Here is a 16,305-nt window from a genome sequence, read left to right as displayed (position 1 = left end):
GCCAGACCTCTCAAATACCCAAAGCTTCCCAAAAAGTCATGCTGCAGTTCTCCTCCCATATTGGGAATTCATTATAGAATACCTTACAAACGGGTGGTTAGTGTATGGAGCTGTATGCAAATGTATGCAAATTTGCAGTCAACTGGGTTTTCAATAGGGCTTGTTGCCAGGTACTATAGGGAAGTAGCTACGTGAAGTTTATTATTTTTTATTTAGTCTTTAGATGGCCTAGTCCTTTTTCAAAGGCTGTGGAACTTGGTTTTATGTCTGTCACAAGCGCTGACAAAATGTGACCACCCATAGACGGTGTTTAAATACATTCCATGTCTGTCTCCAAGGTAATGACCCACTGAAGATATTCAGACAAAGCTGGATTTGCCCATCAATATGTTTCCTTCGCAGACAGATTAAATGCATTTTACTACAGGTGTCCCAAACATTTCCCATTGCTTTCACTTGCCTAAACATTGACATGAATGGAATAGAAAAATGGATTCAAGCGTCAATAGCCAAAAGGCAGACGTCTTGCAACAGCCAGTTGATTCTGTTGCGGTTTTGGTAGCGCGGTTAGGCAAAGACATTAGGGGGCAGACACGTGACTAATTTGTCATTCTGGGCTACCCGCCCCAGCTAATCGTATGCAAGAGATGCCTGAATGGACTAATGACCAAAAAGGAGAAAGGCCTTAACTATCTCCCCGCTACAACGCACTACCTCTCTCTCTGGGCCAATGGAAGCCAGGTCCCAAGCTCTCAGCTGGCAAGAGTAGCAGCCAGACAGCACAGCTACGAAAGCTGAATTCAAAGATGGCCAGCTAATATGTGCCACCAACAAACCCCTTTTCCCTCAGGAGCCGCCCCTGAGAGCCACGAATGGCAAAGGACCAACAGCCCAGGAGTGGGCCCAGTAGAGCATTGGGGTGGGAGAGGAAAAATAGGGGGGAGGTTTCAGGCCAAGGGATGAATTATCCCAGAGGCTCCTACAATTCCCATTACCAAGACCACAATCCGATTGTGCTAGGTGCTGTATGAATGTATGGTAATAGACAGCCCCTGCCCTGCAATGGATACACTCTGAGCAGTTGGAGGGGTGGAGGAATCGAGTATTATGAGCCCCGTTCTGCAAAGATAGAGCGTCGGGAGCAGAGCTTGTGAACTGAACTCAGAGCACCTGATGTCTCGTCTACTGCCTTACCCTGCAGCGCGTCCTTTCTGTGGGCCCCACTACCGTGAAGGCTCTTTTGCTATCCAAGCCCCATGCCAGCGTGTGTGTGCTGGGTCCAGGATTGCTGTTGCATACAAAGCTGCCTTGCCTCATGGTGTGCGGATTGATTAAGGTTGGAATAACACACTTTCAAAATACAACGTTTCTGTAGGTGCTTCATGATGTTATTACCTGTTGCATCCTCTGTCAGTGCCCACTCCCTGCTAGGATCAGGAGCAATCAAGCATGTACTTAAACACAACAGCCAACAACCTACCCGACAGTTCTTGGGGGGGGGAGGGGGGATATGTATCTGCCGTGAACTGGGTGGTGACCATCGGCTTCATTTCATAACAGATACCCGCCAGCTCTGACGTGGCAGCAGCTTTGGCTCACTGTTGGGCCAGGTGGGGTTTGTACCCACAGACTAGAAGGGAAAGACTCCATACCCCTTTTCCCAGCCACCAATGAGCTCCTGATGTTTGTCCCTAGAGGGCAGAGCCAAACCGTGGCTTGCGAGCTGCATGCGGCTCTTTTACAGATAACATGCGACTCATGGAGCCATCTATGCCCCCCCCGGCAATTCTCCACCTACCAGACTGAGGTAGGGAGCTCGGAGCTTCTGCCCTACGGCCTGTGGGGGGAGGGGCTAGAGGCTTCTTCTCGGTGGGGCGGGGGTCAGTAAGTTTGGCTACCCCTACTATAGGATATGTCTACACTGCCATTAAAAACCCTTGGCTGGCCTATGCCAGCTGACACGGGCTAAGGGGCTGTTTAACTGTGGCGTGAACACTTGGGCTGCAGCAGTGCTGGGACCCTCCCACCTCACAGTTCCTAGCGCCTGGACTCCAGCCCGAGTGTGACTGTCTACACCAGAGTTAAACAGCCCCTTATCCTGAGCCCCTGTCAGCTGGTGAGGGCCAATGGCGAGTGTGTAACTGCAGCGTAGACACATCCTGAAAGACCAAGCTGACAGTGCAAAAAAAAGCCCAAACTACAGCTGGGAAGCTGAGCGTGGCATAGCAGACTGTGCCGTGGGACTCCTGAGTGCTGGGGTCTGGGCCAGCCTGTTCCTGGGACAAGTTGCTTTCTCTCCCTGCCTAAGTAAGATGGTAAGTGCTTCAGGGCAGGGACTGCCTGGGACTGAGTGGTTGATTTCAGTGGAAAACAAATTATATTTTTTTTAAAAGTCCAACCTGGAGAATTTCAGTCCCAAACGCGGCGCTGAAGGTTTAAAAAAATCCAGCAGAATGCTTTAAATGTGCTGGGAGCCCTGGCTGACCTATGTGCTGTGAGAATAACACTAACAAGCCAGTGAGATCTCCTGGGTACCAGAAAGAAAGAAGCTGGGCTGGGAGTGGAGGGTGGGTAAAGAGACAACTACTGAACATTGACAAGCATCAACCTCTTCCCAGCACAGTGTTGGGAACAGCAGGGCCATCGAGCTCATGGAGCGGTTGTTGTTCCTAGTGCTGTACTTCACATAATGTTAGCTGCCATGGTAACAGGATGATGTAGCGTGCCAAGCGATTAATCTACACGCTCAGACTTTCACATTCACACTGGCCTCCTGCATCAGTGAGCTGTGCATTGTAGGAGCGTGTGCAGTACAACACCCATTATATACCATGCACCCAGACAGCTATGCGGTGCAGAATTCAGCTGCCAAAAGCAAGGACAAGCCATGTCCTAACACGTCCCGCCCCCCTACACACATTAGGAAAGGAGGGATGGCAAAGGGGCGAGGGTGCTAGCCAGGGATTTTAGGCACCTGGGTTCAATTCACTGCTCTGCCATGGACTTCCTGTGTGACCTTGGGCATATCACTGAAGGCCAAAGGGACGGAGATGTTGTGCCACTTAATACGTAACTCCTAGGTGCCCTGCTGCCCAGTGGAATACTTAGCTCGCAGGTGGAACTTCGGCCTTGACCCTCCTCCAGCCGAGTCAATAGCCCACTCCCTAGCCGCTGAACCCATTAGGTTGAAACTGAGCTCTTTTGACATTTCGGGAGGTGGCTGCAGCAAGAAAGAGGACCATAGTCGGCTATATAAGGCAACTGGAAACTCAAATGCAAAGGCAGAGATTACTTACTGTATCTGGAGGTTCTTCGAGCTGTGTGCTCCCTATCTGGATTCCTGCTGCGGGCTCTGCACCTGTTGGTAAGAAAGACCTGGCGATGCGTCACCCCGCACAGCGTCTTACGACTTCGGCTGCACCACGTTCAATGGGCACTACTACAAACAGTTCTGGCTCCGCATGTGCACCCACATATGGAATCCAGATAGGGCCCACACATCTTGCAGCACCTCCAGTTACAGTAGGTCACCTCCAATTCTGCTTTGAGTGCTGGTCCCTATGTGGACTCCATACGAGCAGTACTCAGCATGGAGGTGGGAGTGAGGGCTCGCTGGAAGTGAGGGTGTGTAGGACGGTGAGGCCAATTGCCACATCTGCCGCCACACCCAGGGCAATGGTCTAGTGAGCAGTGAAAGTGTGGATGGGGGAACCATATGGCAGCCCTACAACTGCCCTGCCATGGGATGGCTGAAAGAAAGGCGGACATGGCGGCTTGTGCACCTGTGGAGTGGGAAGTGATGCCAGGCAATGGAGAGATGCGGGAAATGGCGTAGCACTCCACGGTGCAATGGGAAATCCATTTGAAGAGGCGCTGTGAGGAAAACGCATGGCCAGGGCAGCGCCGCGCGATGGAGAGGCAAAGTCTCATTGAGGCACTGAAAGCATGGGTGCATTGGAGATAGAAGGCCAGCATGCGGCCATCGAGTGAATGTAACGTGTCTGCCCTAGGGGAGGCATGCAGTTTGGGGTGGGAGGTGAATCGATTGGTTGAGGTGGAACGGAGAGGCCACTTTGGGGAGAAACTTAAGGTGGAGTCGTAGGGCGACCTTGTCCTTATGGAACACTGTAAAGGGCAGGCCGGCCAGCATAGCCTCCCGTTCACTAACTTGTAGAGCAGAGGGGTTGGCCACCAAAAAGCTCACCTTCATGGAGAGGTGGGTGAGGGAGCATGTCGCCGGGGCACGAAGGGCGGCCTGGTGAGGGCAGAGAGGATGAGGTTAAGAGCCCAAGGTGGGGTGGGTTTATGGACTGATGGGAAGGTATTGAGGATACCACGAAAGAAGCAAGCAGCAGTTGGGTGGCTAAAGGCAAAGAAGCCATTGACAGGCAGGAGGAAGGCACTGAGCATTGCTAGGTGGACCCAGTTGGATGAGTGGGCAAGGCTCAAGAGTCTAAGGTGGCGAAGGTAGACAAAGATGGTGGGGCTGGAAACAGCGGCCGGGAGTGGTGGTGATAGCTGAACGCCCATGCAGTGAAGCATCTCCATTTGACTTGGTAGCATGCCCTTCTGCATGGTCAGCTGCTGTGTGACAGCACGTCGCATGTGGGTGTGAAGCACACATTGTCTATGTGCAAGTCCCATCCACATACCAGGCTGTGAGATGAAGTGGGCCTGGGTTGGGGTGTTGCTGCCAACCGTGGATCTGCAGGAGGCGAGAGGGAAGGCAGAGTGGAGGGAGGGCAGTCCGAGCGGTGAAGACGATCAGTGAGCCAGTATTGGCAGGGCCAAAAGGGAGCTAGAAGGCTGAGGACTGCCCAGTCCTGTCGCACCTTGTACAGGACTTGTGGAAGGAGTGGGATGGGTGGGATGGCATAGCAGAGTTTGGGTGTCCGGGGGAAAAGAGCCCTGGGAGCCGTGCCCAAGAATGTGCCTGGAGCAGAAGAGGGAAAGCTTGTGGCTGCCTGTGAAGAGGTCCCACATGGTGTGCCCCAATGGTGGGGGGTCATGTAGTTCCCACTTATGGTTGCTGTGAAAGGCCCGACGGAGTGTCAGCACGTTGCTGGCGCCCAGAAGATAAACAGCATAGAGTGTGAGCCCATGCCTGAGGTACCAGTTCCAGAGGTGTATCACCGCCACTCAAAGGGATGGAGCCCTGGTGCCTGGTTATATAGACAATGGCTGTCACGTTGTCTGAAAGGTGTTAGATGGGGCTGGAGTGGATGATGGGGTAGAAGCATGGCAGGCAAGGCAGACAGCTTGTAGTTCTAGGATGTTGATGTGCATCATCAACCTGGGGGACCAGAGGCCCTGGGCTGTGCAGCCCTCCAGCGGGGCATCCCACCTCATGAGCGAGGTGTCTGTGGTGAGGGGCATGGACGGGTTGAAGAGAATGCCGGCCAGGACCTTGGATGGGTTGCACCACCATGAGAGGGAAGCCAATGCTGAGGTGTGACTGAGAACCTGCTTGCTGGATGGGGAGGGCTGTACGCGACGGTGCAGCTGGTTGAAGAAGGTCCAGAAATTGGTCCTGAGGGTCTTGCATGTCTTCAACTGGAATCCCAGCCATGCAGCACAGCAAGTCTTGATATTGGCTGTGGTCAAAAGAGAAGGGGGATGAGCACCTCATCCAGTTCCAGAGGTGCGGGCAGCATGGTAGTGCCCTGAGGTCCCTCACAGACCGAGGGAAGGGACAGTATGGGCAGGCAAAGGCCGACAGTAAGATCGTGGCATCCTCCATGGCTGTGCTAGGGGTCCCAAGCATGCCATTAAGATCAGGTGTATGGGTTAGCGTGTATTGGTGGCCTGTGAAGGTACCAGAACCATGCCTCCCAGGAGGTCCATGCGCTGGTACATAGGGCAGATGCCTCAGTTCTGAACTGTGTGCACTGCAACTTAGTAAACAACCAGTCTTAGGTGACTGAAGACGGGCTTCTAAGCAAGCTAAAAGCAAGGCAGCCCAGGGGTTCTGACTCTAGCCATGTGGCGGTAAGGGGGACCTGCCCAGCCTCATAAGACCTCGGACGCACCACATGGCCGACACGATGCACACGCGGGTCGCTGGATGTGACTACAGACGGTTCCAGCACATGCGCACCCACGTATGGAATCCACACAGGGACCAGCAACCCAAGCAGAACCCTGGTTTGCCTGATTCAGAGCCTACGGCCCAGGCAAGTGCCCTAACCACTGGGTTAGACCATCTGTCTCCAGCTCCAGGACTATTGAATTAGTTCTTCAAAGTGAAACAGCTCCCCCCGCCCCAGCCCGATTCTCTCCCCTCCCCCGCAAGCTGGGGAGCTCTCCACCGGTTTGGTGCTTAGGGCACTCAGGTTGGCTGTAGGAGACTTGACTTCAAATCCGGAGCAGGTGAAACAGTGACTTGAAGTTGGGTCTCCCACATCCACAGTAAGTGAGTGTTTTAAACACACGCTCCCCAGTTCTGTCACAACATGCTGAGCTGCTGGGCCCCTCCAGCTGTCTGTTGTGACAGGTATGAGAGCAAAGGCCAGCAGTGAGCTATGCTTTCCCCTGCCTAGCGTGAGGCATCTTTGTGAATCATGGCAACAAGCAGAAATTTACAAGTCGGGTGGCAGCTGCGGGGCAGTTCTGAGACTGTCAGCGGGCCCTGAATGCGGAACTTACACACTGAAATCAGGGCCAAGCGTCATTTTTTCAGGCTCAGTACACACTTGTAACACAGGCCCCCTCCCACACACATAATGGGGCAGCCTGGTCCCCCACCCCCCCCAAACGGTGGGACCTCTGGCCTCTCAGTGCCTCCTCCCCCCCCCCAACCGCCCCGATGTGGGGGCCCTGACTGAAATGCCTTTGTGGGGCTGGTCCCCTATTCTGCCCAGGTTACTGTCTGTCAGAGGGGACACCAGCACTACCCTGCCTCACCGGGCCAGCGTGAGGATAAATGCATTAAAGGATGTGAGGTGCACAGCTAATACGGGCATGGCAGCCACCTAAGAGCGAGCCCAGCCCTACTCCCATTGATTTCCAGGCCGGGGGAAGGGGGGGGTGCACTCAATGGAAGCCTGAGCAAGTCCGCTGTCTACCTTAGAGTAGGGCCAGGCCAGAGCCGTACTGAAGCAGCTCTTGTGACGCTGACCCTGCTTTTACCGTGCGTGTGCGCTATGTGATGGCAAACAGGGTGTGTGGGGGGGGGGGGGGGGCAGGGGTTGCTGTATTTTTCATCATTGATTTGGCTACCTGGCTCCTCCTTTTCAAACCATGTTACCAAGCTGCTGAGAGGCGGCCCAGGCGCTGAGCACCTCATGGCTGGCCAGCTGCCAACTAGCACAAGTGCCGCAGGGCAGGCAGCTTTGGAACTGCCTTAACGAGAGAGAGAAACCAGCCGCTATCAGAAGTGCAGGGGGCGGGTGTTGCCTGGCGCAGGGCTCGGACACTTGTCCAGCTCAGCCCAGAATCACAGCTGGGCTATTAAGCACCTGAGCTGGCAAAGCCGCAGGCAGACGCCAATGTGCCCTGCGGGCTACTTCTGGGGGGGAGGGTAAAGCCACCGTCCTGAAAGGCGCTCTCCGATCAGCTGTCCAGGCGAAGGCTGCAGCGCAGCTACCAGGCTCCCACTGGCGGAGGTGATGGAGGGACGCCGTGACCTGCGGTGCCACCTGCTCAGGATTTCATGCTTTGACACAAGAGCTGCTTAAACCAACCCGGGACAAGCCAGGTCCTGCAGACATCCCTCCTGCTTCTGGTAGCCCCCACCTACAGCCAATGCTTGGGGGGGGGGGGGGGGGTTGCAAAAACAGCATGGGGCCTGCTGTGCGGGGGAGGAGGGCTGGATCATAGAGCCTGGGTTGGGGGGGGGTGATGAGCCCATGACCCAGGGGTCGAGCATACATATCCTCAGTGGATATGAGTCAGCAGTGTGCCCTGGTTGTCAAGAAGGCTAATAGCATATTGGGCTGCATTAGGAGGGGCATTGCCAGCAGGTGACGGGAAGTGATTATTCCCCTCTATTCGGCATCAGTGAGGCCGTATTTAGAATATTGTGTCCAGTTTTGGGCCCTCCACTACAAAAAGGATGTGGAGAAGTTGGAGAGAGTCCAGCGGAGGGCAACAAAAATGATTAGGGGGCTGGAGCACAGGACTTATGAGGAGAGGCTGAGGGAACTGGGCTTGTTTAGTCTGCAAAAGAGAAGAATGAAGGGGGATTTGATAGCGGCCTTTAACTACCTGAAAGGGGGTTCCAGGGAGGATGGGGCTAGGCTGTTCTCGGTGGTGGCAGATGACAGAACAAGGAGCAATGGTCTCAAGTTGCAGTTGGGGAGGTCTAGGTTGGACATTAGGAAAAAGTTTTTCGCTAGGAGGGTGGTGAAGCACTGGAATGGGTTACCTAGGGAGGTGGTGGAATCTCCATCTTTGGAGGTTTTTAAGCTGAGGCTTGTCAAAGCCCTGGCTGGGATGATATAGCTGAGGTTAGTCCTGCTTTGAGCAGGGGGTTGGACTAGATGACCCCCTGAGGTCCCTTCCAACTCTAATATTCTATGATTCTACTCGGGGGGCTGCCCCCCCTTCATTTCCCAGAGCCCTTTGCTCCAGGGGGACCCCTGCACCAAACACTGCCTGCCCAGAGACCACGTATGGTTCCCCAATCCCTTGCCAGGACCCCCTATTCTAGCCTTCTGAGGCACCCTCAAGCTCTTGCCCCCTCTCTGCCCCCACCCCCCAAAGGGACGCCAGCACCTTTCCTGCTGCTTCACCATGCCAGGCCTTAAGGCACCGTGCATCCCTGTCCTATCCTCCCCCCACGGCTGTTTATTGCCCTTTCTCCAATGGCCCCCCCTCCCCAGAGCCATGGGCTGTTAGGTGTATGGATACCTGCCTGGGAGCAAAGCCCCTATGGCTGTGGGCAGGTCCCATATCAGGCATGCAGTGCCTAGTGGTTACTCCAGCCCTACTGAGCAGGTTCTTTGGTGCCTAATGAATGCCCCAGTGTAGATAACTATCATCTGCTGGAATAAAACTCTAGCCACACCTCCAGCAACTGGGAGTCAGGGAGTACTATACATACCTGAATGAGCCGGCTTGGATGGGTTGACCAAGGGGGTTAGGTCAGGCAGTGATTTCGTAGCCTGGAGGAAGCCTCACACATGAAGGGTGACAACCGGGGAAAAAAAAACCCAGAGGCTCAGAATTAGTTGCACTGTGAATGCAAACTGCTAGCTCAGAGGAGTGAGGCTTAAGAACACTGCAGATTGCTCCAGTCAGCCTTGTGGGGGATGCATGCACTTGGGTCCCATGTCTCCATCACACTGGTGTCCTGTTTCCTCTTTGACGAAGCATTTTGGAGGTGATATGTGGGGAAGAGCGTTCACACTCTCCTATCCTGAGCCCAGTTACTGCTTTGTGCCTTTAAAGGGTCTGCCCTTTGCTCTCTTTTGGGATGTGCTGCTCTGTCACTGTTAATTGTCACCGGGGCTGCATAAAGCAGGATGTCTGCTGATGAATCAAGAAGCAGCATATCCTGTGACCAAGTGCCAGGAAGGGAAATCAATAACAACAGGGATCATTGCAAAACATGGCAGCAGAACGACATTGCTCGACTGCAGTCAGTTGAAAACATTATATACATTCTACCTTGTAGGAGTGTGATTTGACGGAGCGCTGGGGAAGGACATTTGTGTCTGAGGCAATATGAGTTCACAAAACCCACAGCAGAATGCAAAGCAGGCAAAAGCGAGGCAGCTTTTCTCTTAGCAGAGATCAGGGGTGGTTAGCCACTTGGTAGTTAGGCACCCAGATTTCCCGCTTGTGAGGATTAATTCAAAATGCATTAGAAACTCTAGGTCACTTCCAGGAGAGGATTTAATTAAAGCAGAGATCAATTTTGTCAGCATGCTAACAGAGCACATTCTGTACTCTTCCTGCAGGCCAGGTTCACTCACCCATGAAGAAATGTTGCAGGGACTCTGTAGTTTCCACAGAAATGACCTGAGGGGGACAAACAGACTCAGTGTGCATTGCCAGGGACAGGCTGGTGCTTTAGTACCAGAGCACTACCATGATGACTCATCCTACTCCCCTCTGTATCTCATGGACCACGGCACAGAAAGGGTAACAAAAAGGGTCTCATTAACCTAGTGGGAGTCTGCAGAAACAGCACAAAAAAAGGGGACGTAATTGGATTTTTTAGAGTCGCTTTGATAATCAATGCATTAATTAGATTCTTGGACTGGATTTCTAGGATTGCTCATGTAGTATTTGACTACCTGATAGCTTTGATAAACTCTTGGGGCTGGGAGTTGGGATTTCTCATGGTGCTAGACTAATGCAAAAATGCGTTATTGTTAACAGCAGAAACGCTGGAGACATTGGTTCCCAGGGGTTAACACAGCATTCACAATATTAATGGATATCCACTGGCTCATTTTAATGTAGCATCAGTGTGGCTGCAATGACTCCAGCCACTTCACATAATTCAGATGAAAATCATTTAGTTCAGCTGCTAGGTAAACTTGTAGCATTGCAGCACTTTGGTTCTGGTTTTATTTTCAGTTCTAGCAGGAGAGGGCAGCAGCTGAAAAGGTTTGCTTTGTCAACATGGAACAGGCCACATGAGGATGAAACAGATGGCTGAGCTGTTTCAAAGTGGTCAGCAGAACGGTGGACACTTAATCCCATCAGAATTCACTCCTCACTGTAACATCTGACCTTCCTTCTTAAAAATGCATTTGACTGGCTTTTCCTGCTTCCTTGGAACAAGGGCAGAGCTGTCCTGGGGCACATGCTACAGGGAACAAACGTACAGTAACTGAAAAGGAGGACTGTGTGATCAGATAGGAGGGGAAGGATCTTTGATCCATTCTATAGTTGTTTTGTCATAGCTTGATGAGGTGTTGCATCTTCGTGGGGGAGAAAAAATGTTTCTCTTCAGGCATACTATGGAGCCAACTGATTTATGATTCTGTAATCCTCCCCTGCTTGAACTGCTGTCCTAACTTCCTATACCTGCCGCCCACAAAACTGTTCACACCCTGAACTAACCCTTTAAACGTTGTAGGCAGTTTAGTTGTAGCCCTGTCGGTCACAGAATAGACCAATGGAATCGTGGGACTGGAAGGGGCCTCAAGAGCTCTTCTAGTCCAGTTCCCTGCACTCAAAGCAGGACCAAGCATGACCTAGACCATCCCTGACAGGTGTCTGTTCAACCAGCTCTTAAAAACCTCCAGTGACGGAGATTCCACAACCTCCCTGGGCAATTTATTCCAGTGCTTAACGACCCTGACAGTTAGGAAGTTTTTCTTAATGTCCAAACTAAACCACCCATGCTGCAGTTTAAACCCAGCTGCCTCTTCTCCTATCCTCAGAGGTTAAGGAGAACAATTTTTCTCCCTCCTCCTTGTAATAAATAGTTTTCAAGTACATGAAAGGTATGTCCCCTTCACTCTTCTCTTCTCCAAACTAAACAAACCCAATTTTTATAATCTTCCCTCTCAGGTCATGTTTTCTGCCTACATGTGTGTGCACCTAAGTTATCTATGTATATACTTAATATGCGTTTATAAAGCTGGTATTTTCACACATACACCACTTAGTCTATTTTTCATTGTAAATAAAAGGTGGTGTTCTCAGAATATTTGCACTGCATATTGGCTTGGCAGATGTGTTCAATTCATGGGCAGGGAATGACTCAAGGAATTAGTAAGGATACTGGCTTTTCCCATTAAGATCACATATGACTCCCACATCTACATTAGGAGTGACCAAAATTTAATATAAAAGTTGTAGAAGGCTCCAGTCCAGCTCCTAGTGGATAAGTATCCACGTCACCAAAATTGTCATCAGTATTGGCACTAACCAGTGCCTTGGACAACACAATCTCAGTGCACGGGTCAAACAAACACTGAATGTGTGTTCTTCTAATAACTGAGGCTAAAAATTAAAGTGGGCCTGCTAGGCCCACCTGGCAAAAGGTGAGTAAAAAGAGTCATGAATTGTCACAATGATCTGCTATATGAAATTATTTAAGCAACGATGCAAGGAGATGAAGGACTAAATGAATTTAAACACAACGGGTTTTACTGATACAACTCAAGGACAGTGTAAAGATTATGACTGGAAAATGAGGAGTAAAGGACCGGCAATGAACGGACCAGAATCGGTGCTTCACAAATTAGGCCTAACAGGTGGGAAAACTATTGAAAGGATGGACCATTCCATCCATTGTCCTTTTGGAGCCCTTAAAAAGAGACTTCGGGGGAGAAAAAGGGAACTTTAAACATCTCCACAGCTAAGGTGGAAGGATGCTTGCCGTGACACCAGGCTTTGATACTCTGCTGGGGACACTTGATCACCATTGCTGTACCAGTGAGGACCCCAGCCTGATACATGTGAGATCCTGCTGTTTTCCCTTCCCTCATGTGTTCCTTTCCCTATGCCCCCCACTATTTTCCTCCTGTCCCCTTAAATCAGCTGCACCACAGGGCACGGTGAGATAAGACAGCCCATTCAGCTCTGCCTGAGAGGGATCAGTGACGAGGGACCTGACCAGACCAACCAGATGATGTCCCTGACCAGGGAAGATGAGCCAGAGTCCAGAGCAACAGCTGTTGTGGCTGGCCTGCCAGCCTAAGGGATCTGTCCATGACTGACCAGTTGTCCTGCATACTGAGAACATCAACAGAAACTGCATTTCCCCATCTTTACTATCCCATCTTCTCTCCCTGTGTCTGTTTTGTCTAAAGCAGGAAAATGACACTCATTCCAGACTCAGAGTTAAACAGAACTAACCCTTTCTTACCCAAGGCCTGTTTGACCCAATAAGAGACTAACCAATAGTCATACACTCTAAAAAGAGACTGATAGGTGTTGAATAATCATTTAGTTCCATTTTCAATGCTTTTTGCCTTTTGATTTTTTTCCCCCTTGTGTGTGTTTCAATTAATAAAATTCTAACCTTTGGCATAAATTTCATTGTAGGTTTACCACAGTACCAAGCAGGCTGAAGTCTTTATACCCCCAGCCTTGATCTTCGTTTAACAGTGATGGGGCCATGTTAACTTTCTGGGCCCATATATTCCAGCTAAATTAATAGAACAGTGAGGTGAGAATTCTCATTCCTTTGAGGGTTGAAGTTGTGCCCCACCCATCCTATCCCTTTTCCTCTCCATTAAACAAGATCAGTCAAGCTAACATTTCTACATTATTTTTCTTTTAAAAAGTTGCTTTATGGATGACCCTTCTGGTGACTGGACTCAGAAGCCTGGGTAATTTTAGTAGAGGAATGGGACATGGGAGAGAGAGGACACCTTGCGATGTTGGATTTTAAAAAGTAATATATTTAATACTAAGCAATTCATTTATTTCTAGAAACTTACCCATGTTCTTAAATTACATCCAAACCTCTGTTACAGCATTTGAGAGCTGCGATTTAGCACTTCTATAACGAACAGAGTCACTGTTTGTATACTAAAGATCAGCATACAAAGATCAGCCCAAGAGCAGAAGTGTTTGACGTTTTTAAAAGATGGATCAGTGTCCCAATACTTTATTGCATTTCGAGTCTGCTGCACTCCCTCTTCTCTGCAATCCTACATGCACCTCCAAGGCAGATTTTTGGCACACCCTTCCCAAACTGGAAAGCCAGCCTAGTGGCATCGTTCTGCACGGTCATACAAGAGACCCATATAATCCTTCTGGCTGATTAAGAAGCAGCATTGTGAACTCTACTGAGGTCTGCTTGGCTAGGAGGATGATGGCTGCTTTGAGGGTGGTAATGGTCCACAAGCAGGAAAAAAAATAGGAATCCTTGGAAGTGCCTATAAAGGGTGATGGAAAGTCACAGAGGAAGCATGTTAACAATAAAGTAGAAACTAGGTTTCTGCTAAAACTTCAGCTATAACCTGCCCCATTGTGGCCAAGAATTGCAGCACATGTGGAATTCTAAAACAAAGCATTGTTCAAAATCCCTCAGTATCTAGGCACAATAGGATGGGTTAAAACAATGGAACTTCAGTGTTGGCGTTCAAATTCCCATCCTTTAACGTTTTCCTAACAGTGTGTTTCATGTCTTTGGAACCACTGCTTTGTCCTGACTTTTCTACATCCATCACACCAGTCAGAAGACATCTGAACAGATACTGAGGTCCCTTCACCTACACCGCAATCCCCAGGAAATAATTATTCTAAAAAAAGCTAACATGAATAAGGGACTCAGAATAAAAATGGCAATCTTTTCTCATATGAAGGAACAAGTTGCTGCAATTCCAGCACCACCACCCACAGGTTTTTCTTTGCCATTAAACAAGTGCACAGAAATACACATCTCTTTTGTAATGCTCAAGTACGGCGTTCCAAAATATTTCTCATTCATTTTATATTTTAAGTTTTAACTGAAAACAATGAGTTTATTATGAAACTAAAGTGATCACCCACAGTAAAGTATTTTCACATGTCAAGACAGACCACTATAAACTTTAAAACCTCCCTCTTCTGCTTTATTGACAGGTAAATTGTTCAAAAATGTTCTCACAATTCAATAATTACAAAGACTCAGACTTACATTAAAAAAGTAAAAACCAGAAAACCCCAAAGCAGTAGTGTGCAGCTCTAATTGAGCCCCTTTATCGATAATCTGAGAAAAAAGAGCAAGTACTGTCAAACACTTAATGTAAAAGGATTAAATGTTGACTAGAACACTCAGTTTAAACTAAATATAAGTGCACATCCTATACAGTGTTTCAGAAAAGAACATTAGCCATTGGTATATTATCATTAGCCCATTTAAACCAAATTTTAAATAAGTGACATCCATCTGTCATAAAATTGGCACAGAAGGCACACTAGTGTGACAAATGACAAACTGGATATGCCAGCCACTGAATTAATTACAAGCTTTTAATGAAACATGGTCACAAATCTTTGATTACTAAATGTATAATACATGGAAGCATGAGATTAAATATACACGCAAAACATCACCACTGCACGTGGGCCATAGCAAAATATACAGGAGTGTGCTGTGCATCTTTGTCCATGATCAATACCTGATTAATAATCATGGGGTCTTCATGCATGTGAGGATACAATTAATGAAAAAGCAGCACCCTCGCTTACACATCCTTCAAGTTCCACTTTGGTTACCAATTAAATAGACTGATGTTTTAGTATGATACAGTCCCTTAGTTAAAGCAGACTTCAAGGGTAGTGTTCCTGCAAGAATGCTTGCTAGCTAAAAAAATGTAGTGTATCTTTACACTGAAAAATCAAGAGAAACTACTTTTCAGAAGAGGATAGCAGGAACCAAGAGTAAAATTTGTTTTCACAGCATTATTTACTGATGTCTTAAAAGCCCTGACTAATGATCATGATTGGTAAGGACTAAAAAGCAGGGTGAGGGTAAAACAGTACTGGTAATAGTCCTATGTACAAGACTAAAAAGTTGGTAGAAAGATAGAAAGATAGTTATGCAGCTGAAATGTAATGGCTAAATGAGTTAAAAGGCCACAAAACTATAACCAACTTTCATCTGACTTCCTGATGATTCTGTTGATGCTGGGAACAATCTATAGCTTCCTATCATTCTCCTAAAGACTTAGGAAACAGTTACAGGAAAAAGGGAAAAGTATATTTATCTGAGGATGTAACTCAACCTGCATGTATTTCCTATTCAGAGGTCCAAATTCTGTCTAAAAGGATTTCCTGCTAATGAGACATTACATCATTCTATAGAAAAATAATATTCCTGATACTGCTTAGTAGTAATACTATCAGTACCTCTTCTCTATTTCTTTTTCAGCATAAGAATAAGACTATTTATTGGTGGCCTTTAATCCTTCTATGTAATGAAACTGTCACAGCTGTGCAGAAATAAAATAAATGAAACAACCATAACTTAACAGTGAACAATTTTGCATAAAAAGCTTGATCACTATTGTAGTAAAGAATTTTTCTTCATTTCAATATTTTGTATCTACAATTTGGATATATAATTATTCTTGTGCAACACTAGAGATTCAGCATCAGTCTTGGCACTAGCATCTGAGACAGCTTTGCCATGCTCTTGAATACTCCATGGAGTAGTGAATGATCGAAACTGGAATGGTGGGAGTTGTAGTGTTACGCGTCACAGGTTGACTGATCCAGTCCATCGAGTGTAAGCTGATTCCTATGTGGAGAATTGGGACTTGGGGGACCGCTTGGATTTGAGCTGTTAGAGGGAGTAGAGTGTTTGGTAGAATCTGAATCAGGCTGTTAAAGAGAAACAAAAATGATTACATTTCTTATTTAAAACACTTTCAACTCGGACACTCTTAAGGCACTTTACAAACATTA

At 48.5% G+C, this 16,305-nt stretch overlaps 1 protein-coding gene across 2 annotated transcripts in view; it reads right to left on the bottom strand.

Annotated features, from left to right (window-relative positions):
* Positions 1-14,443: 14,443 nt before the first annotated feature.
* Positions 14,444-16,305, bottom strand: part of CDC42BPB (CDC42 binding protein kinase beta) — a 159,803-nt gene continuing 157,941 nt past the window's right edge. For both annotated transcript variants that reach the window (XM_067555018.1, XM_067555019.1), the window contains exon 37: positions 14,444-16,221. In XM_067555018.1, coding sequence (XP_067411119.1) covers positions 16,090-16,221 — 132 coding nt within the window. In that variant the 3' untranslated portion in view covers positions 14,444-16,089. The remainder of the gene's footprint in view (positions 16,222-16,305) is intronic.

This window comes from Emydura macquarii, unplaced genomic scaffold, assembly GCF_026122565.2.
Source record: "Emydura macquarii macquarii isolate MOO-44397 ecotype Brisbane River unplaced genomic scaffold, CSIRO-AGI_Emac_v2 contig_1551, whole genome shotgun sequence".
Lineage (NCBI taxonomy): Eukaryota > Metazoa > Chordata > Testudines > Chelidae > Emydura > Emydura macquarii.
This window is presented reverse-complemented; position numbering and strand designations above follow the sequence as displayed.